This window comes from Felis catus, chromosome F2, assembly GCF_018350175.1.
Source record: "Felis catus isolate Fca126 chromosome F2, F.catus_Fca126_mat1.0, whole genome shotgun sequence".
Taxonomy (NCBI): domain Eukaryota; kingdom Metazoa; phylum Chordata; class Mammalia; order Carnivora; family Felidae; genus Felis; species Felis catus.
Genome location: NC_058385.1, coordinates 17,153,304 through 17,179,745, shown reverse-complemented (window position 1 = coordinate 17,179,745; position 26,442 = coordinate 17,153,304). Strand labels below are relative to the sequence as shown.

The following is a 26,442-nucleotide window of genomic DNA, read 5'->3' as shown; positions in this document are numbered from 1 at the left end:
TCTGAGCTTGTTTCTTTTTCTGTAAAATAGGACTTAGTTGTGATGAGAAAATGAAACTGTAAAGTTCCAGCTCAAAGCTGGGTAGATAATAGAGGTTTTGATTTATTTATCCTTCCCTTAAGCAACAGAGCATGCATACTCAGTGGGGCCACATATTGCTCTCAAAGGGGGTGAATTTGGTTCTTGGGAGATGGAGAGAGTAAAAAAAACTTTAATGAATAAAATTCTGATGTAGTACATAGACAAACAGTATATCTGTATATCTGTAGTATTCAAATGTAATGAAGGAGGCAGCATAGGAATATAGTGTCTTAAAAGGGTCCTTAGGAACAATTAAAAAAAAGAAGGATCCTTAGAGGGACAGAATGAAAACAAGATTAATAACCACTCCAATAGAGTTCTAATTGGTTAGAGTTCCAGAATAGTTAAGGAATAGGAATAGTTAAGTTATGTAAAGCACTAAGAAATGTCATTTTTTTTTTTTTTTGCTAGTATTTAATGGTGGTCAATTCTGAAGAGTTCCCTAATTTGAGACCTGTTCAGACTTTTACCAAAAAAACTTAAGTGCTACCATTATAATTTTTTACGTTTTCCAAATAAATTGTATTCTGATATTTTATAAAATAGTACAAAGTAATATTGATAAGTAAATGAAAGGTTATCATAGAAATAATTCATCCAAATGAAGTCTAATGATAAACTCAGCAACCAGAACTTCTACTAGAAGTTATTAACATTCTGTATTTGGGGATTTTATTAATATTAAAATTTTAAATTTGTATGCCCACCCTTAAATTTAGCCATTTTCTGGTAATACTGTATCATTAATGAATGAAGTGTTTGTGTGTAAGTAAATGTTCTATTCAACCGAAACTTTAAGTGCCTGGCCTTTTAAAATTTGCATACTTTAAACTGATGTACTGAATAACTTTAGCCAACTGCCATGCAAATTCCTATTCTTGTTTATAAATGTGGGAAGGGGTTAGAGCTCTGAGAGATTGCATGTACATAGTGATTAAGCCTCATCATCAGTAACCTCCATTCAAAACTCAGACCCAGTATAATCTTCTAGTAGGAAAAATAAAAACCTTTCTTTGTTAAGATTAACTTAAAAAATTCTGATCGTACATGTACATTATCAGATGAGAAAATAGTGAAAGTATAAGGAAACAAAAACAACCATTCCTGTAGTTACCAGAAGTAACTATTATGTTCTTTCCATTCTTTATTGCCTTTTTGAACAGTGATTATCATTCTTAACTTTTTATTTGAACCTTCTTATTGAATAGTCACTGTCAAAGGAAGTTCTTGAAAAAATATTTTTGTGAAATGGTGATTTGCTTGGGGACATTTTGTGGACTTCAAAGGTTATTCTAAATCTCTTCAACAAGTCATTTCCCCTCTAAATTTCTATTTAAAAAAGTCAACTTTGGAACAACACAATACAACATCAATTACTTATCTTCAGTCTACCTATAGACTTTTCTCCCTAGCCTCTTCCATCTATTTTTGTTTAGTTTTAACATAAATATAGAATGTTCTGTATTCTACTTGTTAAAAATAAATATCTTCCTATCACTCTCTCTGTTGGTTTAGTTCAGTGTTGAGAAATACTTTCCTTTGAGTTGGATTGAGTCTTCAGATATATTTTGTTTCATATGCCCAGTATTGACTCATGCAGTTTTAAAGACATTTTTGAATTAGTGTTTACATTTAAAAATAGGGAGAATTCACATGAAAAACCTAGCTTTCTGGCTTCTGAAAAGCCAGATGGTCTTAAAGCATTGGGCTTACACTCTGCTATGATAGCACTTGGCAGTCAGTGGCTGCCACCTTTAGATAGGTCATGGGTTTTCTAGTTTACCGCAGTCCCATCACTCCATATCATCTCCTTATGTTATACCAAGCTGCATCACTTATTTAGGAGATCTACCTTGCAATCTCTGTTCAAGGTTAATCATTAAGCAATCCTGGGTGGAATTCTTTTGTTTGTTGCTAATACTGTTTGTTTTTATTTTACAGGAGAAGATGTATGGTCTTATGCAAAGGGGCTTCCTCACATGTTCCAGCAGGGTGGAGTGTTCTACAATATTATGAAGAAAACCATGGGTATAGTTAATATATGATTTTATTCTTAGATAATATCTCCATTTAAGCTATTACAAGATTAAGAAAGATCAGATAGTATTCTTCTAAAAGCTATTTCCAGGGCACCTGGGTGGCTCAGTTGGTTGAGCATCCGACTCTTGATTTTGGCTCAGGTCATGATCCCAGGGTCATGGGATCAAGCCTTTTGTTGAGCTATGTGACAGACACTGAGCCTACTTAAGATTCTCTCTCTTTCTGTCTTCTCTGCCCCTCTCCCCTGCTCATGCTTGCTTTCTCTCTGAAACAAAAAAATTAAATAAAAATAAGGCTATTTCCAACATTTATTTTAGGTATATATTCTTCAGCAGTCTGCCTAATTAAAGTGGATTATTCTCTTGATATGGTCAGCTATATTTTCTGCTATAATATTACAAAAAGTCTCCTATCACTTTCTTGCTCCTATTTTCTTATTAAATTATGTATATGATTCTAAGGACAAATTGTGAAATTAGAAGCAGAATTGATTGTAATGCTAGTGACTTCCAGAACCAGATAATACAGTATTTTTGTTGTTGTTGTTGTTGTTGTTGTTGTGTTTTGGCTATTCTTATTATATACCTCAGTGTTTTCTGGATTTTAAGAAATAGTTCATTTTATGTATTTAACTTCTCATATTGTATATGCATTGTTTGTAAAGATATATGCAAGTATGCAACTTCAGAGTTTTAAGGTCTTAAGAGAAATGTTGGCAATGTGTGTGTGTGTGTTTGGATCTCACATGTTTTTTCAAAGATTTGATGTGAATAATTTTGGCCCCAGACTTTATCACTCTGGCTTTTCTCATTTTTCCACCTACCGGACCTCTGTAGACATTAAGTGCACAGTCACTATTTATGGATTTTATCTCTTACACACTTTTTTTCCTTCTTACAAAAACAACCCAACTTGGCTGTTGTAGAAATGTTCAAACATATGTAAAAGTAGCAAGAATAATATAATGAACCCCTGTTAACCCACCACTTGTCTTCAGCAATTCTCAGTACATTTCTATTTACATCAACTGGATTATTTTAAAAGAAATCCAGACATAATATAATTTCATCTGTAAGAACTTTAGTATGTATCTCTAAAAGTAAGAACTTTCCTTAAAAAATTACAATATATTATCACATATTAAAAATATGAAAAATAATTTTTAAAACATCACCAAATATCCAGTGAGTGTTTAAATTTCCTTGATTTTTTATTGTCTCCATTTTTTTTTTTTCCTTTATTTTATTTGAATCAGGGACCAAAGAATGGCTGGCTTCCTTCCTTTCTCCCTTGATCTTACTTCTTTCATTCCTTTCTTTCTAAGACAGGATTGTTGAAGCATATTTGCATATAATAAAATTCACCCTTTGTAGGTATTCAGTGTAATATGAATTTTGACAAACATATACAGCCCAGTAGCCACCACCACAGTCAAGATACAGAGCATTTCCATCATTCCAAAAAGTTGCCTTGTGCTCCGTTCTAATGAATCCCTTACCCCTACCCCTAGGCCCTGACAACCACTGATTTTATTTCTGTCTCTTTATGTTTGCTTTTTTCATTATTGCCATATAAATGGATTAATTTAATACAACCCTTTGTGTCTGGCTTCTTTGATTTAGCACAGGGGTTGGCAAACTACTGCTTGTGGGCCATATCAGGTCTGCTGCCCGTTGTGTATAAAGTTTTATCAGAACACAGCCAAAAAGAACACAGCCATACTCACATTGTCTATGGCTGCTTTCACACTACAATGGCAGAGTTGAATAGTTGTAACAGAGACTATATAGTCTGAAAACAGTATTTACTGTGTTGTTCCATTACAGGAAAAATTTGCCAATTTCTGTTTTAGCTTAATGCTTTTGAGATTCATCTATCTGGTTGCATATATTAGTAGTTCATTGTTTTTTATGCTGAGTAATACTCCATTGGACATGGATATGTCACATTTTTAAAAATCCATAACCAATTGAAGGACATTTGGATTATTTTCAGTTTCGGTCTACTATGGATAAGGCCACCATAAACATTTGTGAACAGGTCTTTGTGTGTGGACATATGTTTCACTTCCCTTTTGTAAATACCTATGAATGGGATTGCTGAGTCATATGGTAAGTGTATGTTTATCTTTATAAGAAGCTTCCAAACCATTTTCCAAAGTAGCGGGATCATTTTTTATTCCTACTAGCACTGCATTGGAGTTCCAGTTGCTCTGTATCTTTCTTTACCAACACTTGGTAGTATCAGTTTTTGTTTTTAAAACGATTTTAATAGGTTTATAGTACTATCTCATAGTGGTTTTAATTTGCATTTCCCTAATATCCAATGATGTTGACCATCTTCTCATATGCTTATTTGCTTCCTACTTCTTCCTTTGCTCATTTGTTTAAAATGTTTTATTTATTTTTGAGAGAGTGTGATTAGGGTAGGGGCAGAGAGAGTGGGATAGAGGATCGGAAGTGAGCTCTGCTCTGACACCAGTGGGCCCTATGTGGGGCTCAAACTCATGAAATGTGAGATCATGACCTGAACCAAAGCCGGACGCTCAACTGACAGCCATCCAGGCACCCCATCCTTTGCTCATCTTTAAATTGGCTTGAATCTTTATTTTAAGTTGAGTTTTGAGAGTTCTTTATATATTCTAGGCACACATCATTTATCAGGTAAGTGTTCTGCAAATATTTTCTCCCAGTTTGTAATTGGTGTTTTCATTCTCTTAACAGTATCTTTTGAAGATCAGAGATTTCAATTTTGATAACCAATTTAACAATTTTTTTCTTTCATGATTTATACTTTTTGTGCCCTATCCAAACAATCCTTACCTAATCAAAGGTCACAAAATTTTTCTTCTATGTTTTCTTCTAGGGGTTTTTATAGTTTTAGGTTTTATATTTAGGTTTATGATCTATTTCAAGTTGATTTTTTTATATGTCACAAGGTATGAGTTGAGGTTCATTTTTTTATGTATGGACATCCAATTGTGCCAGCACTGTTTGTTGAAAACAGTATGCCTTGTCCATTGAATTACTTTGGTAGCTTCATCAAAAATCAACTGACCATGGGTTATACACTTGAAAAGGGTATATGCAAAATATAGCATCAGTAAAATTATTTTTAAAAATCAATTGACCATGTATATGTGGGTCTGTTTTTAGATACTATTTTCTGATTTGTTGATCTATATGTCTCTCCTTTAACAAGTACTGTAGTCTTGATTACAGTATCATTATAGTAATTCTTGAAATCAGTTGGTATGAGTCTTCCATTTTTATTTTTATTTTTTCTATTTTCTAAAAGTTTTAATTTAAATTCCAGTTGACATACAATGTAATAATTAGTTTCAGGTATACAATATAGTGATTCAACACTTCCATACAACACTTAGTGCTCATCACAACAAGTGCACTCCTTAATGCCCAAACCTATTTAACTCATCCCCCACCCACCTCCCCTCTGGTAACCATTAGTTTGTCCTCTGTAGTTAAGAGTCTGTTTCTTGATTTGCCTCTCCCTCACCCCCCTTTTTTTCCCTTTGCTCACTTGTTTCTTAAATTCCACATGAGTGAAATCACATGGTATTTGTCTTTCTCTGACTTATTTTACTTAGCATAATACTTTTTAGCTCTGTCTGTGTCATTGCAAACATCTTTATTCTTTACCAAAAATTTTTTTTGGATATTTTAGGTGCTTTGCTTATCCATATAAATTTTAGAATCAACCTGTCAGTTTCTATAAAAAAAATCTGGGATTTTTACTGTGATTTGTTGACTATATAGATCAAATTGAGGATAATTGATATTTTTACATCAATTCTCATTTCATGAAAACTTTGTATTTCTCCATTTATTTAAGCGTTCTTTAATTTCTGTAATCAAAATTTTGTAATTTTCAGTATATAATTCTTGGAAATCCTAAATATTTCATGTTTTGGGAATGCTTGTAAAAGATGCTTTTTAAAAATTCCAGTTTCCTTTTGTTCTTTGCTAGTGCATAGAAAATTGATTTTTATGCATTGACCTTGTATCCTGTGACTTGCTAAATTCACATATTCTAGTAGCTTTTGATCAGATTCTATGGGATTGTCTATGTAGGTTTTCATATCTTTTGCAAGTAAAAAAGTTATTTTTTTCCTTTTCAGTTAGTATGCCTTGTATTTCTTTCTCTTGCCTTATTGCACTGGCTATAATAAGTTCATTGTGGAATAGGAGTGGTGACAGCAGACATCCTTGCCTTGTTCCTGATCTTTGGGGGCAGGCATTAGCATTCAGCCTCTAGGTTTTTCAGGTTGAAGACATTCCTTTCAATTGGTAGTTTACTGAGAATTTATATTTTGAATGGATGTTGAATTTTATTAGGTGCTCTCTTCCTGCATCTATTGAGATGATCTTATGGTTTTTCTCTTTAGTTTATTGATAGGGTGAATTATATTGATTTTTGGATGTTGAGTCAACTTTGCGGCTGGATTCAAATCACTTATTTTGTTGAGTGTTTTGTGACTTATGTGGGTATGATGGCATGTAATTTTTTTTAATGTTTATTTATTTTGAGAGAGAGAGAGAAAGAGACAGAGAGCATAAGTTGGGGAGAGGCAGAGAGAATGGGAGAGAGATTCCCAAGCAGGCTCCACACTATCAGAGCAGAGCCCAACACAGGGCTCGATCCCATGAACCGAGAGATCGTGACCTGAGCCAAAATCAAGAGAGACATTTGACCAACTGAGCCACCCAGATACCCCAGAATGTAGTTGTCTTGTAATGACCGTTTAATCAGGGTAATATTGGCTTCATAAAATAGAGTTGAGAAGTGTTTGTTTCTCTTTTGTTTTCAGGTAGATTTTGTAATAACTGATATTATTTCTTTTTTTTCCCTTCAAATTTTTATTTAAATTCTAGTCAGTTTACGTACAGTGCAGTATTGCTTTCAGGAGTAGAATTCAATGACTTATCACTTATGTACAACACTCAGTGCTTATCATAACAAGTGCCCTCCTTAATACCCATCACCCATCTCTTTCATTCCTCCCCCACCTTCCTCCATCAGCCCTCAGTTCTTTTTTTTTTTTTTTTTTTTTAATTTTTTTTTTTCAACGTTTATTTATTTTGGGGACAGAGAGAGACAGAGCATGAACGGGGGAGGGGCAGAGAGAGAGGGAGACACAGAATCGGAAACAGGCTCCAGGCTCTGAGCCATCAGCCCAGAGCCCGACGCGGGGCTCGAACTCCCGGACCGCGAGATCGTGACCTGGCTGAAGTCGGATGCTTAACGACTGCGCCACCCAGGCGCCCCAGCCCTCAGTTCTTTATCATTAGGAGTCTCTTACAGTTTGTTTCCCTCTCTCTTTTTTTCTGTCCCTCCCATCCTTTCATCTCTTTTGTTCCTTAAATTCCATGTATGAGTTAAATCATAATGGTATTTGTCTTTCTCTCCCTGACTTACTTCACACTCTGGCTCCATCCATGTCATTGCAAATGGCAAGATTTCATTCTTTTTTATGACTGGATAATATTCCAGTGTGTGTGTGTGTGTGTGTGTGTGTGTGTGTGTGTGTGTGTGTGTGTTTACCACATTTTCTTCATCCATTGATCAGTTGATGGACATTTGGGCTCTTTCCATAGTTTGGCTGTTGTTGATAATGCTGGTATAAACATTGGGGTGCCTGTACCCCTCTGAGTCTGTTTTTTTGTATAGATAAATACTTAGTAGTGCAATTACTGGATTGTAGGGTAGTTCTGTTTTTTAACTTTTTGAGGAACCTCCATACTGTTTTCTAGAGGATATTATTTCTTTCTTAACTATTTGGTAGAATCCATCAATGAAGCCATCTGTACTTGGAATTTTCTTTGCTGGACATTTTAAACTATGAATTTAATTTCTTTAATAGAGTCCTCTTAAGGTTATGTCTTTTTTCTTGAGTAAGCTTTGTTAGTTTTATTTTTCAATAAATCTATCCATTTCATCCAAGTTATCAATTTTATTGGCATAAAATTATTTATAATCTTCCCTTACTATCTATTTAATATCTGTAAAGTCTCTAGCTCTTTCATTTTGATATAGGTAAATCTGTGCCTCTCTTGTTTTGCTGGCCAATCCAGCTAATGGTTTATCAGTTTCATTGATCTTTTCAAAGAAACAGGTTTTGGTTTCATAGGTTTTCTCTATTTTTATTTTCTAATAAAGGTAGAATTATTTAAATTTAAAGCTATAAATTTCTCTCTTAACATCCTCCCCTCTTTTTTTAATCCTTTTCTTTTTAACTTTCCATTTTCACTTTATTCTACATCCTGAACTATATTGATACCAGCTAATAGTTTTTTTAAAAGTTAGTATTTAATTAGGATTGATTATGGTGTTTTCAGTAATTAGGGTAAGTATGCAGTGTCTTTCATGCAACTGAAAGTAACTTCCCTCAGTTTTTTGTGTGTGGGAGGGAGGAGGTGGGTGATTGTGGGGATGACTCTTGATTATTTTCTGAATACTTATATGTTTCTGGTTTGAAATTATTTTTAAACTGTTAGCTGTAATGCTAAGACAATTTAATAAAGAAAGAATAATTTTTTCAACAAATGGTGCTGGGATAACTGGATAGTTACACACAAAAGAATGAAATTTGACCTCTACCTCACACCAATTGTATCCACCACCAGAGTATAGGAAGTAAAACTAGAAAACTCTTAGAAAAAAACATAGGCCTAAAACTTCCTGACTTTGGATTTGGCAAAACCTTAGATATGACACCAAAAGTACAAGCAACGAAAGAAAAAAGTAGGAAAATAAAAAGCAAACTTTTGTGCTACAAAGGACACCATCAAGAAAGTGAAAAGACAGCCCACAGAATGGGAGAAAATTTTTGCAAATTATGTACCTGATAATAGATTTGCATCTAGAATATAAAGAACTCATCAGTAAAAAGGCAAATAACTCAATTAAAAGATGGGCAAAATCTGAATAGATGTTTCTCCAAAGAAAATATATATACAGCCAGTAAGTACATGAACTGATGTTCGGATGCTCAGCATCATTAACCAGAGAAATGCAAATCAAAACCACAACGAGGTAGTACTTCACACTCACTAGTATGGCTATAATTAAAGAGGCAGATAATAAGAACTATTGGCAAGGAGATGTAGAGAAACTGGAACCCTCGTATTGCTGGTAGGAATGTAAAATGGTACAGTGAGTTGGGAAAACAGTCTGACAGTTCCTCAAAAGATTTAACATGGTTACAACCCAGCAATTCTACTCTTAGGTGTATAACCAAGAGAAATGAAACTTGTCCACACAAAACTTGTACACAGATGGTCATAATAACACTATTCATAACTGCCAAAAGTGGAAACAACCCAGTATTTCCATCAACTGATGAATGGATAAGTGAGATTTAGTATATTCATACAATGGAATATTATTTAGAAATAAAAAGGAATGAAGTACTGGTATGTATTATATCATGGATGAACCTTGAGAATATTATGCTACATGAAACAAGCCAGTCACAGTAGACCACACATTCTATTATTCCATTTATATGAAATGTCAAGAATAGGCACACCTAGAGAGACAGAAATCAGTGTTGCCTAGGGCTGGGAGTTAGGGAAAGGGGAGAAAATGAGAATGATTGCTAATGGGTTTGGGTTTCTTTTTAGTGTGATGAAAATGTTCTAAAAGTGATTGTGGTAACAGTTGCACAACTCTGTGACTATACAAAAAACCATTCAGTTGTACACTTAAAACGGGTGAATTGTATGTGAATTATTTCTCAATAGAGCCATTATAGTTTTTTAAATGTTACCGGTGTTACTTATCCTTATTAGGAAGTAGTTTAGAGCTCTGAAGTAAGAACATCTGATAGCAAATTTTGGTTCTACCATTTACTCCCATTACTACTATTTTTAAAAAGTTTTTTTAAACTTTTTTTCTTAACTTTATTTATTAAGAGAGACGGGGGGGAGGGAGGGTGGGAGAGAGAGAGAGAGAGAGAGAGAGAGAGAGAGAGAGAGAGAGAGAGAGAAAAGAATCCCAAGCAGGCTTCGCGCTGTCAGTGCATAGGGCTGGAACTCACAAACCGTGAGATCATGATCGGAGCTGAAATCAAGAGTCTGAAACTTAACCTGCCTAGCCACCCAGGGGCCCCTACCTGTGTGACTTCTAAGTCTCAGTTTCTTCATTTGTAAGTGGATATTATAGTCTAGAGATTGTTAGGATCAAATGAGATCCTGCACATGAAACAGTTAGCAAAGGGCCTGGCACCTAATAAATAATTAGCTAATGTTTGTTATTATTATTAGAATTTCAGCTGGCATTTGCAGAATAATTAAAATTCTTTTGACTACAACAGCCATTTGAAATGGGTCATTGTCAGAAAATTATTTTACTGTTCGAAATACAATTCTAATATTTGTGGCAAAGTTTTACCTCTTTTTTTTTTTTAATTAATTTATTTAAGTTATCTCTACACCCCACATGTAGTTTGAACTCACGATCCTGAGATCAAGAGTCACATCCTCCTCCAACCAAGCCAGCTAGGTGCCCCTGATCTCTCCTTTTTTTAGGACAGATTTATGTGGCAAATCATTGTTATTATCTGGTGGTCAAAGAGTCAAAGTATATCAAGCCCTCCTCACCCCAAAATTTACAACCATATCCTCCAAAAATTGGAACATACTTCTCTTACTTTTTTCAAATTCACTCTAACAAATAGATGGTTATATCTACATTTGAACAGGAATATTTCCCAATTTAATTAACCAGACTGTTAATGTTCCTAGTCTTGATATTTGGATAGATATTTTAAAATTCATTTGTTTAAGGGGTGCCTGGATGGCTCAGTCGGTTGAACATCTGACTCTTGGTTTAAGTTCAGGTCATGATCTCACGGTTCGTGGGTTTGAACTCTCCATTGGGCTCCATGCTGACAGTGAGGAGACTACTTGGGATTCTTCTCTGCCTCTCTCAGCCCCTCCCTCTCTCTCTTTCTCCCTCTCTCAAAATAAATGAATTTTAAAAAAATTAAAGTTAATTTGCTTAAAGTATAGTAATTTTCCATGCAGGTCTTTATATAGAGATAAATGCAGACATGAACGAAAAATTTAGTTTTAAAACTTGTACAGGTATCTTTATAACGTGTTTGAACTTTGTGAAAATGGACATTGAAAATTGTGCTGTATACATTCTCTGTGATTTGCTTCTTTTATGCAACACTTTTTCAGATTCGTTCATGTTGATGGATTCAACTACATTCATGTTCACTGCCACATAGTATTCTATTGTATCATTTTAATAGTATTCATCTACTGTTCTGATGCATTTTGGGTTTTTTGATATAAGGAAGAATGTAGCTATAAACATTAGTATACACATTTTTTGGTGTATCCAGTGTGATGGAATTGTTATGTGATATAGGAACTTTAATACACTTTGATTCTTAAAATTCAAAGGACTATATAAGTTATATAAAATGTAAATGATTATGCTTAAAGGGGTCACAACCCTTAACATATTTGCAGTGATTTTTTAATACAATTTAAATTTTTTTAATAATATAAAGGTTTAGAAAATATAGAAATGGGAAACATCACCTATAATTTTTAAATATTTATCTTATACGTATATGTTTTGGCCAGATTGTAATTATAGTACTTAGATTTGTTTCCTGCTATTCATGCACATTTAACTATATATATGAAACATCATAGGTTTCTTATTTATGTCAGTTATTAATAGCTGGATATTACTTCCATTAGGGAGATAGACCATAATTTTCTTAGGCATTCTCTTCTTCTTGAAAGCTTATTTAGATTGTTTCTGGTATTTTGTTATAAAAAATACTGTGATGAACATGTGTGGGACTATGATTCTTTCCAGGGAGGGTCAAGGAAAAGCATCACAATAGCAGCCTGGAAACAATTACAAAACCTTTTTCGATCTAACAGAGGAATTAAAACTTTGACTGACTGATTAATATTAGGCAGTCTGTGGTATATGCTTTACATGTTTTTTCATTTAATCCTCAAATCAGTGAAATGAGTAGTATGCCCATCATATATTTACCTGATTGTATTATAATGATCTGTTTGTATCTGTCTCCTAAGAATTATATTTTATTTGAATCTTCACAGTCTGTTTTAGTTCCTGGCACATAGTGAGACTCAGTAGATGTTATCTACTGAAATGAATGTTTGAAAAGTTTTGCCTAGGGTCATCCCTGGACTTAACCATTCAAAATTCTCTTCTCTGCTACCTTTGTTTCTTGTGCCAAGTTTTACAGATCTTTGAGGGAGGGGATTGGTAATAAACTGACTCCAGGGCTGTGGCCTGAAAGTCACTTTTTAGACCACATCTCTGATTTTAAACTTTGTCTCTTTTTGTCAGTTAACTCTGCCAAAAATGTTCTGTCAAGAGGAAATTCTAGTTGGATTTGTATTAATGGATACTTCTGCTGAAATGAGTGTTTAAAATTACTATATGTTATTTATTCATTTGCAGTTTCGTTCTTTTCTCTGGTTATTTGGAATATTCAGTGAGATACATTAGAACCACTCTGTGGCTTTTTTTCAGTGGAGGGAAGAAGAACTATATTTTTTTTTAAACAACTTTTTTTTTTTTAATGTTTATTGATTTTTGACAGAGAGAGAGAGAGCGAGCGAGCGCATGAGCTGGGGAGGGGCAGAGAGAGAGGGAGACACAGAATCCGAAGCAGCTCTAGGCTCCCAGCTGTCAGCACACAGAGCCTGACGCTGGGCTCAAACTCACAGACTGTGAGATCATGACCTGAGCCGAAGTCGGACGCTCAACCGACTGAGCCACCCAGGCGCCCCAGGAAGAACTATTCTTAACAACCTACAAAACTGGAGACTACCTAAATGCCCACTAAGCATTCTTGAATTCATTTACCCTACACCTCTGTGTTTCTACAGCACTTACTAATAGTTTCATTCATTTTAAACTAGTTTGCTTTTGCCTTTATATTTTGCCATAAACATACCATTTTCATCACATGTTGTTGAGAGTTCTATACTTCATCTTTCTTTTGTTGTTGCTAACATGGAAAATCTTTGGTTTTATACCCCTATTTTTGTATACTTGGAGTATACTCTGAGTAACAAATTTAAAATGTAGGAATATTGGATAGTTTAAAACACACACATATTTCTTACACGTACACTGGAAAGAATATACAGTTTTGGAATGCCATATAGTGAGGTCAAGATCCTCAACTAGAAAAGAAAGAGACGCTGCTTTCAAGTTCTTCTGTTGCTGTATTAGTTGACGATCAGAAGTAAATCGCAGGAGCATCTATAAGTCAGGCTTATTTTGGTGATTGTGACTTACCAGAGAAGAATGAGAGAAGTAACATGAAATATAATTCCTTTTTTAAAGGAATTGAATTAAGATCTTTTAGCTCTTTTTTAGCTTTCCTAAATGTGCTCTCATAATTACTACTTTAACTAGGGGATATCTTATTTTGAAAGTACATATTTTTTTATATTTGTGAAAAGTATGTACCTAAGGTATGCTGAGAAAACTACTTTTATTCTGGTATTCTGTAATTCAGTAGAATTACTTATGATTTTTTAATTGTAATTCACAATGTGCAGCTTATTTGTGCAACACTTTGCCCTTATAAGTGTTTTTGCTGAGTTTTAAATTTGAGTTTTAGTAAATAAAAATATATTTTCTAACTGCTTTACTGTAAGCAGTTGTTTTACTAATTTTGCTAGTATTTTCCCATAACTTAGTTGTTTGTTGCAAGCCCTTTTCCTAACTTTGTAATAGGTTAATGATGGTCTTTAAAAAAAAGAAAAAAAAAAAGTCCCCTGGGGAACTACAGTAAGGTCTGTTATATTTCTTTTTGTTTAGTAGTGTCAAATTCTATTAATAAATATAATGAGTTATTTTTAAATTAGTTTTGTTTTTCAAAACTGATCTGGCTATTATTGTTGCAAATTCACTATTTCAACTATAATGGTCTTTACTACACTTTTTAAGTAAGATTTTAATATGTTAAACACCTTTTTCCCCCTTCTTTAGGTATGGCTGATGGCAAGCATTGTACTTTTCCACATCTGCCTGGCAAAACCTTTGTCTATAATGCTTCTGAAGATAGACTGGAGTTGTGTGTGGATGCTGCAGGACATTTCCCCATCGGTCCTGATGTTGAAGATTTAGTTAAAGAGGCTGTAAGTCAGGTTCGAGCAGAGGCTACTACAAGAAGTAGAGAATCCAGTCCCTCACATGGGCTATTAAAACTAGGTAGTGGTGGAGTAGTGAAAAAGAAATCTGAGCAGCTTCATAACGTAACTGCCTTTCAGGGAAAAGGGCATTCTCTAGGAACTGCATCCAGTAACCCACACCTTGATTCAAGAGCTAGGGAAGCCCCAGTTGTACGGAAGCATAACACAGGGACAGACTTTAGTACTAGTTCCATTAAAATAGAGCCTTCTGTATTCACAGCTGCTCCTAGTAATAGTGAGCTTATTCGAATAGCTCCTGGAGTAGTTACAATGAGAGACAGCAGGCAGCTTGATCCTGATTTGGTTGAGGCCCAGCGAAAAAAATTGCAGGAAATGGTTTCTTCTATCCAGGCTTCAATGGACAAGCACTTGCGGGATCAAAGTACAGAGCAGCCACCATCTGATCTTCCTCAAAGGAAAGCAGAAGTTGTGAGTTCTTCTGTGAAGTCTGGGAGTCTTCAGACTGGCTTACCTGAATCTTTTTCCTTAACTGGTGGCACTGAAAATTTGAATATAGAAACAACTGATAGCTGTGTGGCAGAGGCACTGGGAGCAGCATTTGCCACAAGGTCAAAAGCACAAAAGGGAAATTCAGTGGAGGAGCCTGAAGAGATGGATAGCCAAGATGCTGAAATGACAAACACAACTGAGCCAATGGATCACTCTTGATTTATTTAGAGGCTAATAATAAAGGCAGAATGTTTATTGTGAATATGTAACATTTGTTGGCTGGGCCACATAACTCAATTAGTCATAAAAAATCTTGTACGTATATAATTCAAAGATTATATCTTGTTATTCAGTGCATGACAGCAAGTGTGTGATTGGCAATAGCTTTTAATATACTGCTGCCCAGGCTGGCTCTGAATTCCTATAAATTAGTTATTAGATCTGCTGAGATGAGTTTCTTCCATACATGTGGTTCATTGGAAGTTTTTGTAACTTTAATTCCATGAAAGTCTTAATGTTTCAAACATGAAAATTCTCTTGCTAATGTTTGATTTCTGAAAAGGATAGAACTAGGGGGAAATGAGATTTTGCTAATGTTGATGTCATCAAGATAACCGTTCCACATATTTATTAGAGTGTCAAAAGATTTATGTAAATTTGAAGGTTATCTGAACTAAATTGTATCTTAAAATTCATAGAAGGATTTATTAGATACTGGGATCCTGACATTTCCGTGAGCATAAACACATTCATAGAGATATGTATTCTTGGTGAAAAATATCTTGAGAATAGAGTGTAATGATATAACATTTTGCTGATTTAAGCAAGGCTAGGGGGAAAATATCTATTCTAGAATGATAAAGTCAATGTGATTCAGTAATGTTGCTGTCTGAGCCAACACAGCCAATTGTGTGCTCTGTTGTTGATAATATGTTACCATTATTTTTTTAATCCTGGCCTGGTCAAGTACCACTGAATTTTTTTCTTTAATCTTGCAGAAAAGTTGATTTCAAAGTGTGGTAGAAAATATGAAAATAATGGTAGCAGTAGTTAATCTCTAATTTTCAGAGTTTGTCAGATTCACAGAGAATTTATATATAAGAATTTATCTTTATGAATGAGTTACATTGTTCTACAATTTTGATCAATGGTATTTAAGCTTGTATATGCTAAATGTCTTTGAGCCCCTTTGAACCAAAAATGTTTCCTTTTTTCCCTTAGCATCCATAAAATTTTCTTTATTTGTTGGCTTCACTTGGATTTGGATGCAAATTTTACTGCATCATACCCTGATCAACTGGGCATTTGCTTAAATAGTGTATTCATCAAATCTTTAGTGCCAGTTTCCTCAAGAAGCAGCTTTCATGCTTATTATACCTTAAAGACAAAGAATGTTTATCCTGAGATTGGTATTGCACTATTTTATCCTATTCTGCAAAGCTGTATTCTGAAATGTACATTTCAATCCATCTTTTTCCTTTGTTCACTGAAATTAAGTTGAATTTGAATGGATGAAAGACAAAATGTATGTTAATACAATCTCTTATCTAGAGCATTCAAAGCCTGGCTGTCTCTGTTTGCACATGTAACAGATACAGAACTGTGTTTTCAGTCTAAGAAAATGTTCATCAGAAAGTATATTATCAGGTGTTTCAAAATTTCAACCTGTTGATTCATTAAGGAATATATATATACAGTACTTTGACTTGTGTTTCCAAAGAAGGGAGGTTTTAGATTTCTTTCTATGAAAGTATTTCTGACTTAATCCACTTACTAAATGAACTACTCCATTTTGAATCAGGAAAGAATGGAGAATCTAGACATTTTGCAAGTGATATCTGAGCAAGATATATATTTGGGTTTTATCACATCACATTTTAAACCATATTTTATCTCTTTTCTTCTAAATTTAGTTTCAATTATCTTAATACCTAAAGAGCAGGAAAATTTAGGACTTTTATATTGTGCACTCGTTTTGCATAAAGAACTGCAGCTACCAAATAATTATTTAGTTAGTATAGGTGGCTTCTGGGTATAAAACTAAAAATTAGAACTACCATTAACCACTATAATTATTTTTGGGCTCTTTCACCCACTGAAACTGGCTTTTTCTTATTAGTTTAAATACAGGAAAACTGTTTAGCAAGCAGATGCACTGCTTCCAGGTAAATGATATAATCACCTTTTCTTTAACAAATATTTTCTTCACCTGTGGCTTGGCATGTTTAGTTAATAACTGAGAAATACACTCTCATAGCATAAAGTAAAAGTGTCAGGAATAAATTTTATCTTCCTATTATATTAAATATTTGCATTTAGTCAAATTAGAATGCACCTGTGAACATTAGAAGAAGGGCTTTAAACTCTGATAACACTATTAATTTCTCTTGCCACAGCAATGCTATTTAGAAGCCAGTTAGGTATGAATATTATAATAGTTTGGGTTCTCCCTTGATAAAGAATAAAAGGCTTGATTTTGAGAGTGGTCAGATTTTCTGAAATTATTTTAAATTTGTTGAAATTTAGGTGGAGTAACTAGCAGGTTTTGAGAAGTGGGCCAGGTATCATCTTCACAAGTTTTAGAAAGAATTTAAGTGCTTAATTTTCATCCTTTGTCCTTCCATATGGTTATCATAATCAAATACATGACCACAGACTTCTTATTTTTTAGTACTGCCATTTGTGGTCACCACAACTTTGAGTTCAAGCTAGAGATCATAAATCGTTAAAATATTTTTTTTAGCCCTAGATGTAACATAACCATAACTCAATCTTATAATTAAATTCTATTTGCGATGTTTCACTGAAACTTAAAGTAAAATTGTAAATTTTTCTCTTCAGTAATACATTTTATAAGTAGTCATACCAAGTTTGAAATGATGACCAAAAGCCCAATTAGTGTTGAAGATGGTGTATGTTTAGAATAGTGGTAACGACAAACTGGTTGAAATTGAAGAAAACAAGACACTGCCATATATTATAAGCTAGAATATAATGAACTCCAAGAGAATGTTTACTCAGGAACTGGTTAAAAAGTAAGCCTAAGTTTCCCCTTTCACTATGTTTCAAGTATTTTATTGGAAAATGTTAGAATGAAGACCTGAGAGAAATTTAGCAAATGCTATTGACTGTGAAATTTGCTTTATATCTTCTGATGATTTTTAGTTTGGTTTTCACAATCAAGCCTACTGCTTGCAATTAAGACATCAATCTGAAATGCATCTGTGAATCCCAGCCACAGGTCCCTATTGCCATTCTTTTTAAGTATCTAACTTGATTTGAAATGAGCAGACTTTTGTGTATGGTCTCTTACCTCAGGGAAGATCACTTGCTAGCAATTCATATATTACTAATGACAGGTTTTTGAGAATTGTACTGACATCACATGTTAGCTACTAAATGCACAATTTATAACTGTTACTTTATGGAGCTGCCTACTAATACTGACTGCTAGTGAACGTTTTCTTAAAAATTTAGAACTCGCTAATTACTAATCTTTAGCTATGAAGTAAACTCGTAACTTCTGTCATTAATTATGCTTTGATCAATATAGTGACAATATCTAATACTGTGTTTATTTCAGAATATCAGTACAATTTTATCTTCATTTTTCAATAGGAATTTCACTTGGCCCACACTTAAAATACTGCAGAGTAGATATTGAGAGTTTCATGGTTCCCAAAACAAGATCTCCATATTAAGATTTTCCTAGAAGCCTTTGCAAAATTGAATTAAGCTGCATTTGATACGAATTTAAAATGACCTTTATCATAGCAGTAGTGAGATACATACTCTACATAAGTTGGGTAGATATATCCTACAGTTCAAGATTATATAATTTAACAAAATTGTACATTCTCAAGGCTCTTCACAATATAAGAAATTAATTTGCAAAAGAGAACTATTCACTTGAAAACATACCACAGTAGAATGTTTACTTAAGAAATAAAATAACAAAGCGGAGCTATTGTAAGATTTATAGTTAACTGTAAGTTCTTCCATTCTTAATGATTCTTTGAGATACTGTGTTTCAATTCATATTTAATGATAATTAAATTGTGGGAATTTTAACGTTTGTTCCAAAATAGCAGAAATTGTAAAAAATTGTGAATTATTGGAGAAAATGCCATTACTTGTATATCTGACATTTAATTTTTTAAATTATGGAGTCTACATGCTTTTGTAGTATAATATTAATACAATGATTATTCTCTTGTAAAAGAAAAGGAAAATTAGTAAAAAAAAAGAGTTTTAGTTGATATTATCTGCTTGTGAGTATCAATTACTTAGTATTTAAAATTTGAAGGTATTGCATATTTTTCTTTAGAATGCACAAGTCCCTGAGCCTTTTATGCCTATGATAGGGCAATAAAAGAGTGAAAAGGTTATCAATATTTCAGGTTTATTTGACTTTAAGAATTAGTGCCAAGAGCTGGAGAGTCTACTTTTTGGAGAGAAATACTCTTTAGAATATGTAAAAATAAGTGGTAATGTAAATATTTAGAAAAATCACATAGCTAGTGCTTTAATTGCTCAATTAAATAGTATAAATGTTCTATCATCCCTAAGGCACTGGCTGTTACCCATTATTTTCTGATTTTGTGGTTGCTGTATATATTACATTTGAGTAATAAATAATTGGTAATAGTGTATTATAACTATATAGTGTTCTACAGCACACCTCACACTGTACAGTATTTGAAGTTTTCTTTTATATTAATAAAACTATAAGTTAATACATACTGATTTTCCCCTCGACTTCTCCACAGTAGCTTTTTAAAATAATTTTTTATTCTTTAGTTTTCTGGAATTATACTTTAATAATATAATGCATGAAAATATAGTTCAGTTTTATAAAGGAATTCTTACTATAATAAAGTCTTTTCTAAACTTTTAGTGGGACATCATATAGGGACAGAAGTTTCCCCCTTAATGTGATCTCAATGGAAATGAAGTGGACTCAATTAGAAAAGAATGAGCAAAATTTCTTTAGGCATTTTACATAATTGGGTTATGGAACGCTTACTGAATATTTAAAGACAAAACGGGACATGTTCCAATAAAGACAGAACTTAGTTTTGTGCTGTTTTTTTAAAAAATACTTGTTAGACATAATGAAATGAAGGGAAATAAAGAAAATAGTAACATTTGTATAGCTTAGCAATCAACATGACATACTTACTTTGAAGTTTTAATATGTATGTTTAATATCCAATTTGTTAGACCCGTTTAACTTAGTGAGAGCAGAGTCTCAGACACTAGACTTCTAGAACTGAGTCTGGGCACGCTGCTTATGGTATGATCGCTCTGTGCTTCATTTTCCTCTCTAGGAGGATGATGAGGATATCTACTCCTGGGGTGGTTGTGAGGATTAAAAGAGTTAATACTTATCAGATGATTGGAATAGTGCCTGACATAAAGTAAACACTCAAATGTTTACTATTATTGTTATTTACATATCACAGTAATTCAGTAGAGTTCAGTTGCCATTTAAAAGGGATAAATCCTCATATACAGGACACATTATTTAAATAGTTCGTTTTGTTAGGTTAAAACCTGCTTTATTTGTGATATATGGTTAATGGGCTAAAAACTGAATGGTTTGTATGTTCAAATATTTATGCAAGAGCTTTATGACCACATGCAATACTGAAAATCTGGAGAACTGACAGTCTTGTGCTTCTCACTAACTTGTTCTGTGACCTAAGGCAAGTCATGGAGCCTCTCAAGGCCTCCATTTCTACTATCATCTTTTGGTTCTACAGTTGTTACCTTCTTGTTCTGCTGACCATGTCATCATGGGCTCACTTGCTGATGATCTAGTGCTTATGGGACAAGTGACATTGGTGTGGGCTCCAAGTAAACTAAACAATTAGCTTTGCTTTATGCTTTGGCTGGCTACACTTGTCCCAAACTTGGACTTGAGGTCTTGTACATGCATCCCACTGGTCACATACCGTATAGTTTGAAGCTCTCAAAAACTTCAGTGAATAAAATGAGATAAACATCCTACTCATGACAGTTCAATATGGATTTTATTTTTATTGACTGGCTTTTTCAGACCCCAGTAACTGCAATTATGACTGCATAGTTGATTGTTTCTAATCATTAAAAATGTATACAGAAAAATGAAGTAAGTCTTTAATTGATTTCCTAAACTGTATATGGTATATTGAGATGAAAAACTTACAGGTTCTTTAAACCTGTACTCTTTCCTGGGGCACATGGGTGGCTGAGTCGGTTAAGCATCTGACTTCAGCTAAGGTCATGATCTCGTGTTCTGGGAGTTTGAGCCCTGCATCCAGCTCTGTGCTGACAGCTCAGAGCCTGGAGCCTGCTTCAGATTCTGTGTCTTCTCTCTGTCCCTCCCCTGTTCTCTCTCTCTCTCTCTCTCTCTCTCTCTCTCTCTCTCTCTCTCTTGCTCTCAAAATAATAAACAATTTTTTTTTTTTAAACCTGTACTCTTCCCTTGTTGGAACTAAACCTGTCTTTGGTCCATTTGTCAGACCACATAAATCTTCATCTAAAAACAAACTGGGAATCTGGGGGGATTATTCCTGTTTGTCAGTTCCATGTACCGAAAGAAACACGTATAGTATGAGGTCTACCTGTAAAATAATGACTTATTTTTATATTTGATTTATGGAATCAACATTATACTTGAATCATTCATTCATTTAATCTGTTTATTAAGCACTGATCAAAAGCCAAGCTTCTGTTCTAGGAACTGGGGAAACAATTCTAAATGAGACAAAGCCCATGTAGAAGCTTACATCCCAATGATGGAGACAAGCAATAAACATATTCATAACTATCATTTAGTGACCATTTCCCTATATCCAGACAATAGGTGAACCACAACATGTAAAATTAGTTAAACCCTCAAAACAACTCTTTGTGGTTGGGTAACGCCATTGTCTTCATCTTTCAGGACACAGACTCAAGTAGGTTAGGTAGTTAACCCAAGGTGCTGGACTTAATAGGTGGCCAAGTAAAATTTGGTGGTCACATAGGTCTATAAAAACGTCTGTTGTTAAATCTAGCTCATTTTCAGGTACGCCAACCTGGTTTGAAATTATTTCAATGTGTGTACCACCTGGCTTTAATTTCACTTCCTACAATTTCCCTTCCTGAACCTCAATCCTCTACCCCAAGTTCTTGGATTTTCCTTCTCCAAGTTGGGAGGTGCTTTAGAGAAGGATTTCCACATTTCTTAGATAATTGATCTGGGTAAATTTGAGAATAATTGCTTAGATGAAAGTCCAGTTCCCTCATGGTTACTTGCATTCCCCTAGAAAACATTTCTATGAAATCTATTATGTGCCAGGTACTTTACTACACATAAGAAATAATAAAATGGTAAGAAAGACTTACTTCCTGCCATCATAATCTTCAGTGAAGGAGTCATTTAAACAAGCTCACTTGTCATCATGGGCATCCCTTGGTGGTGAGGGTTACACTACAGGAGGAACTAACCTGACCTACTAGTGGTTTAGAGAAGGCTCCCTTAGAAGTGATGTCATTCGAGATCAAAAGAATTAATATGATGTTTAAAAATCAAATTGGCAAGATTCAGTACTACCAAAAATATTTTTTAGGGCAGTGAATCAAACAAAATTAAGTGTGATGTTTATGTTTGCCACCCTTTAGACCCCAAATCCTTCCTGTAAGAGGGTGGTGATCCAGTTGAATGAATAGGGACGAAAAAGTTTGAGAAAGCTCGTGCAAATAGGGTTGCTAAGGAAAAGGAAACACACTGTAGCAGAATGAGATTCTAAATTCAGTGCATAAAACCAACTTGAGAATATGAGCCTATCCTTTGAAACTAAAAGGTATCTTTGCTACTGAATATGACCAGTATAAATAAGATGCATGGATGTATAACAAAAATTTTAGCAAAATAGTAAAGAAAGAATCAAATTAGGAGCTAGAAACCCTCAATTATTTGCTTTTTTCTCCAGCATTACCAGGATTATAGGAAGATTAGTTCCATTTCTTCCTCTAGCTTCTCATGGCCCTGTCATGGTATTTGTCATTTCCTCTGTTTCCATGTAGCAGTAGGACTGCCTAAGTGACTAGTAACCAATGTAAAAGTTGCACTTGGAATATTTCTTTTTTTTTTTTTTTTTAAGATTTTTAAAAGTTTTATTTATCTTGAGGGAGAGAGAGAGAGAGTTGGGGGAAGGGGCAGATAGGGAAGAGCCTGACGCAGGGCTCGAACTCACAAACCGTGAAATCATGACCTGGGCCAAAATCAAGAGTCTGATGCTTAACCAACTTAGCCACCAGGTGCCCCCAAGCTTGCTTTTCAAATTAAGACTATTTCATTTTGTGATCTTATGGCAAGTGATTTGGCTATGTCTTTAGTATAATAAACTTTACAATGTTATTACATTTATTTTTTGGTACAGTGAAATAATTAGAGAAATTAAATCAATAGCTGAAAAAGTATTCTATAAAAGTTTTCATTGAGGGGCGCCTGGGTGGCGCAGTCGGTTAAGCGTCCGACTTCAGCCAGGTCACGATCTCGCGGTCCGGGAGTTCGAGCCCTGCGTCGGGCTCTGGGCTGATGGCTCAGAGCCTGGAGCCTGTTTCCGATTCTGTGTCTCCCTCTCTCTCTGCCCATCTCCCATTCGTGCTCTGTCTCTCTCTGTCCCAAAAATAAATAAACGTTGAAAAAAAAAAATTAAAAAAAAAAAAGTTTTCATTGAAATGGGCCTTAATTGTATTTCTTTTTAAAAAGTTATTCTCAAAGCAATGAATGTATTTGGCTAAAAAAATATTCAAAACTAGATAGAAAGACACCCAGTTCCTTCATCTCAATTGCTAAATCAACAATTTCTATTTTGGTGGTTACCTCCATAACAGGTCTAATCTCTTGATTTATCAACGTTAGACAGTATTTGATTCCTCCATTATGAAAGATGAATTCCCTTGCCATTTTTAGGTCATCTTCTAACTTCATATAATATACTTAAGTCTTATTGAGCCATCAGTTTTATTTCATTTTTATTTTATTTTTTTAAAGTTTATTTTGAGAGGAGAAAGAAAGTGGGGGAGGGGCAGAGAGAGAGAGAGAGAGAGAGAGAGAGAGAATCTCAGGCAGGCTCCACACCATCAGCACAGAACCCTATGCAGAACTCGAACTCATAAATCGTGAGTTCCTCCCATGCTACTTCCTAACTTTTATGAGCTATACTATTACTGTTATGTTGCCAAGTCCTAATGTTATTCAAAATATGTTTTGTAGCCATAATTGCTTTAAAAGTAAATATAGTTCGAAAATAGGCAAGGTGATCCCAAATATCAAAATGAGAAGGGTTTTTTGAGACTCCAGCTAGAAGTTGAAACTTTTCCAAGGCAGATATTAGAAGTTAAATAGATTTGTGTTTTAGGGGCACCTGGGTGGCTCAGTTGGTTAAGTATCCGACTTTGGCTCAGGTAATGATCTCATGGTTCGTGGGTTCTGGCCCTGAGTCTGGCTCTGTGCTGACAGCTCAGAGCCTGGAGCCTGCTTGGATTCTGTGTCTCCCTCTCCCTCCGCCCCTCCCCTGCTCATGCTCATGCTCTGTCTCTGTCTTTCCCAAAAATAAATAAACATTAGAAAAAAATTTTTTAACAGATTTGTGTTTTAAAAAATCCCTCAGGTGGCCAAGTAGAGAGGATACAGTGAATTGGACAAGCCTAGAGGATGAGAGATCAGTTAAAAGACTTGCTGTAATTGGGGTGCCTGGGTTGGTTAAGTGTCCAACTTCAACTCAAGTCATGATCTCGGGACTCATGAATGTGAGCCCTGAATTGGGCTCTCAGGTCTTAAAGTGCAGAGCTGGCTTCAGATCCTCTGTCTCCCTCTCTCTCTGCCCCTTCCCAGCTCACATTCTCTCCCTCAAAAATAAATAAACATTAAAAAAAAAAAGTCTTGCTATAATTGGTGAGAGATGGAAGCCTGAACTGACCCACTGGCTGTGGGCATGTCAAGGAGAGGATATTGCAGAGACAGTAAAAAGTGAATCCAGACTCTCAGGTTAGGAGTTGAGAGGCTGGATGGTAGTCCTACTAATTTGGAATAGGATACTGGAGTAATTCCAGATTGGTAGAAAGGGAGTGAATGCTAGTCTAGGAAGAGAGTGTACAGTGAGAAGACAGCTAAATGCAATTTGGGAGAATGCCAACATTTAAGGAGCTGGCAGAAGAGAGACTTCCAAAACAGTCTGAGGTAAGGAAATCATGGAGATGAGGTCACGGAAAACAAGGGTGAAAGTTTCAAATAAAAGGAAGTAATAAAGTCAAATGCTATAGGAAGTTCAAGTAAAATGAAATTGAATTTCTTTCTTCAAGTGTCCATTGGATTTAACAGGGTTTGGTGACTTTTACAGACACAATTCCACTGCATGGTGGTAAAGGTTAGATTACACTAGGACTGAAGACTGATGGGATAGCCACGTCAAGACACCTTTGAAGTTTGCCTGAAAGGGAAGAAGGGAAGATAGCAGACACCGGGTTATGGGAGGGAGGGACAGATGGATGAATGAATCGATTTAGATCAATATTTTCAAAACTACCAGAGCCTGTGTCCCCTTTTTATAACCATATACTCTACTCCTTATACCCTACTAAAGTGATATTCATAGATAACTTACAAATTTTTAAAAAATCAATTTAATGTTCTCCCTATAATACGGAGGAGAAACAGAAAAGATTTATAATAAAATCCAGCTGATATATACGTAGAATCGCTATGAAAATAGCTAGAAACATAGATATTGGTGGGCTCCATTTCTGTCTTAAACCCTTAAGCTGAGTTACCCTCAGTGATGTGATTTTCTAAAATGGAGAAACAACTCTTGATTAAGTCTGAACAAAATAAAACACAACCTTCCTCTGGCTTACATAGTAGTTGTACTTCTGGAAATATTCAGTGTATTTTAAAACTGCAAAAAGACCCAAACACGTGTGCACTTGTGTTTATAAGTAAAAACAGTTGATTCTGGGCTTAAATATAATCAGGTTTATCATTTAGTGTGGGTTGAATGTTGAATGGAAGTCAGGATAATTCTTCCTTGTGCAGAACTGTTTCAAACATGAAGAGTTTTCTGTTAGTAGAACTGGCACACTAAATGCCAGTAATGATCTTCAACAACCACAAATTCCCTCCAAATCTTCCAAATTCATTGTTCCATTTGGGAGTTCCTGGATGTCCTAAGCCAGGAGAGTAGGGGAAGCTGAAAACAAAAACAAAAACAAAAACAAAAGAAAAACAAGATATTGTCCCTGATAAAGTGGAAGTTAATAAAATTAAAAAGGTAGAAAGCTTAGAATTAAAGAGGAGAAGCACATAACCTTCGTATCTTGGCACATGTCATGTTTCCTATAGATAAGCAATAGTCCTGCTTTAAGGATTTTGGGGTATCTGTAAATTATTTCTCTTGTTTAATGCTCTGAGTACTCTTAATTTGGAGTTCCTATTCTTCATTTTGAACCCTCAGTTATTAGGCTCACTTGTTGTAAATAAGTGCTAAAATTTGAATGCCATGAAAGATTACCTTTTGAAAAGAAAGCACTACTTTTATTACCACAGGCTAAAAATGTTGAAAATTTCAGAGGTGTAGTTTCCTATTGTTGCTATAACTAATTACCACAA

General features: G+C 34.6%; 1 protein-coding gene across 1 annotated transcript in view; it reads left to right on the top strand.

Moving 5' to 3' along the window:
• Positions 1-20,813, top strand: part of VCPIP1 (valosin containing protein interacting protein 1) — a 30,086-nt gene extending 9,273 nt beyond the window's left edge. Inside the window, exons 2-3 of the mRNA XM_003999861.5 lie at positions 2,023-2,109; positions 14,149-20,813. Coding sequence (XP_003999910.1) covers positions 2,023-2,109; positions 14,149-15,020 — 959 coding nt within the window. The 3' untranslated portion in view covers positions 15,021-20,813. The remainder of the gene's footprint in view (positions 1-2,022; positions 2,110-14,148) is intronic.
• The last annotated feature ends 5,629 nt before the right edge of the window (positions 20,814-26,442 follow it).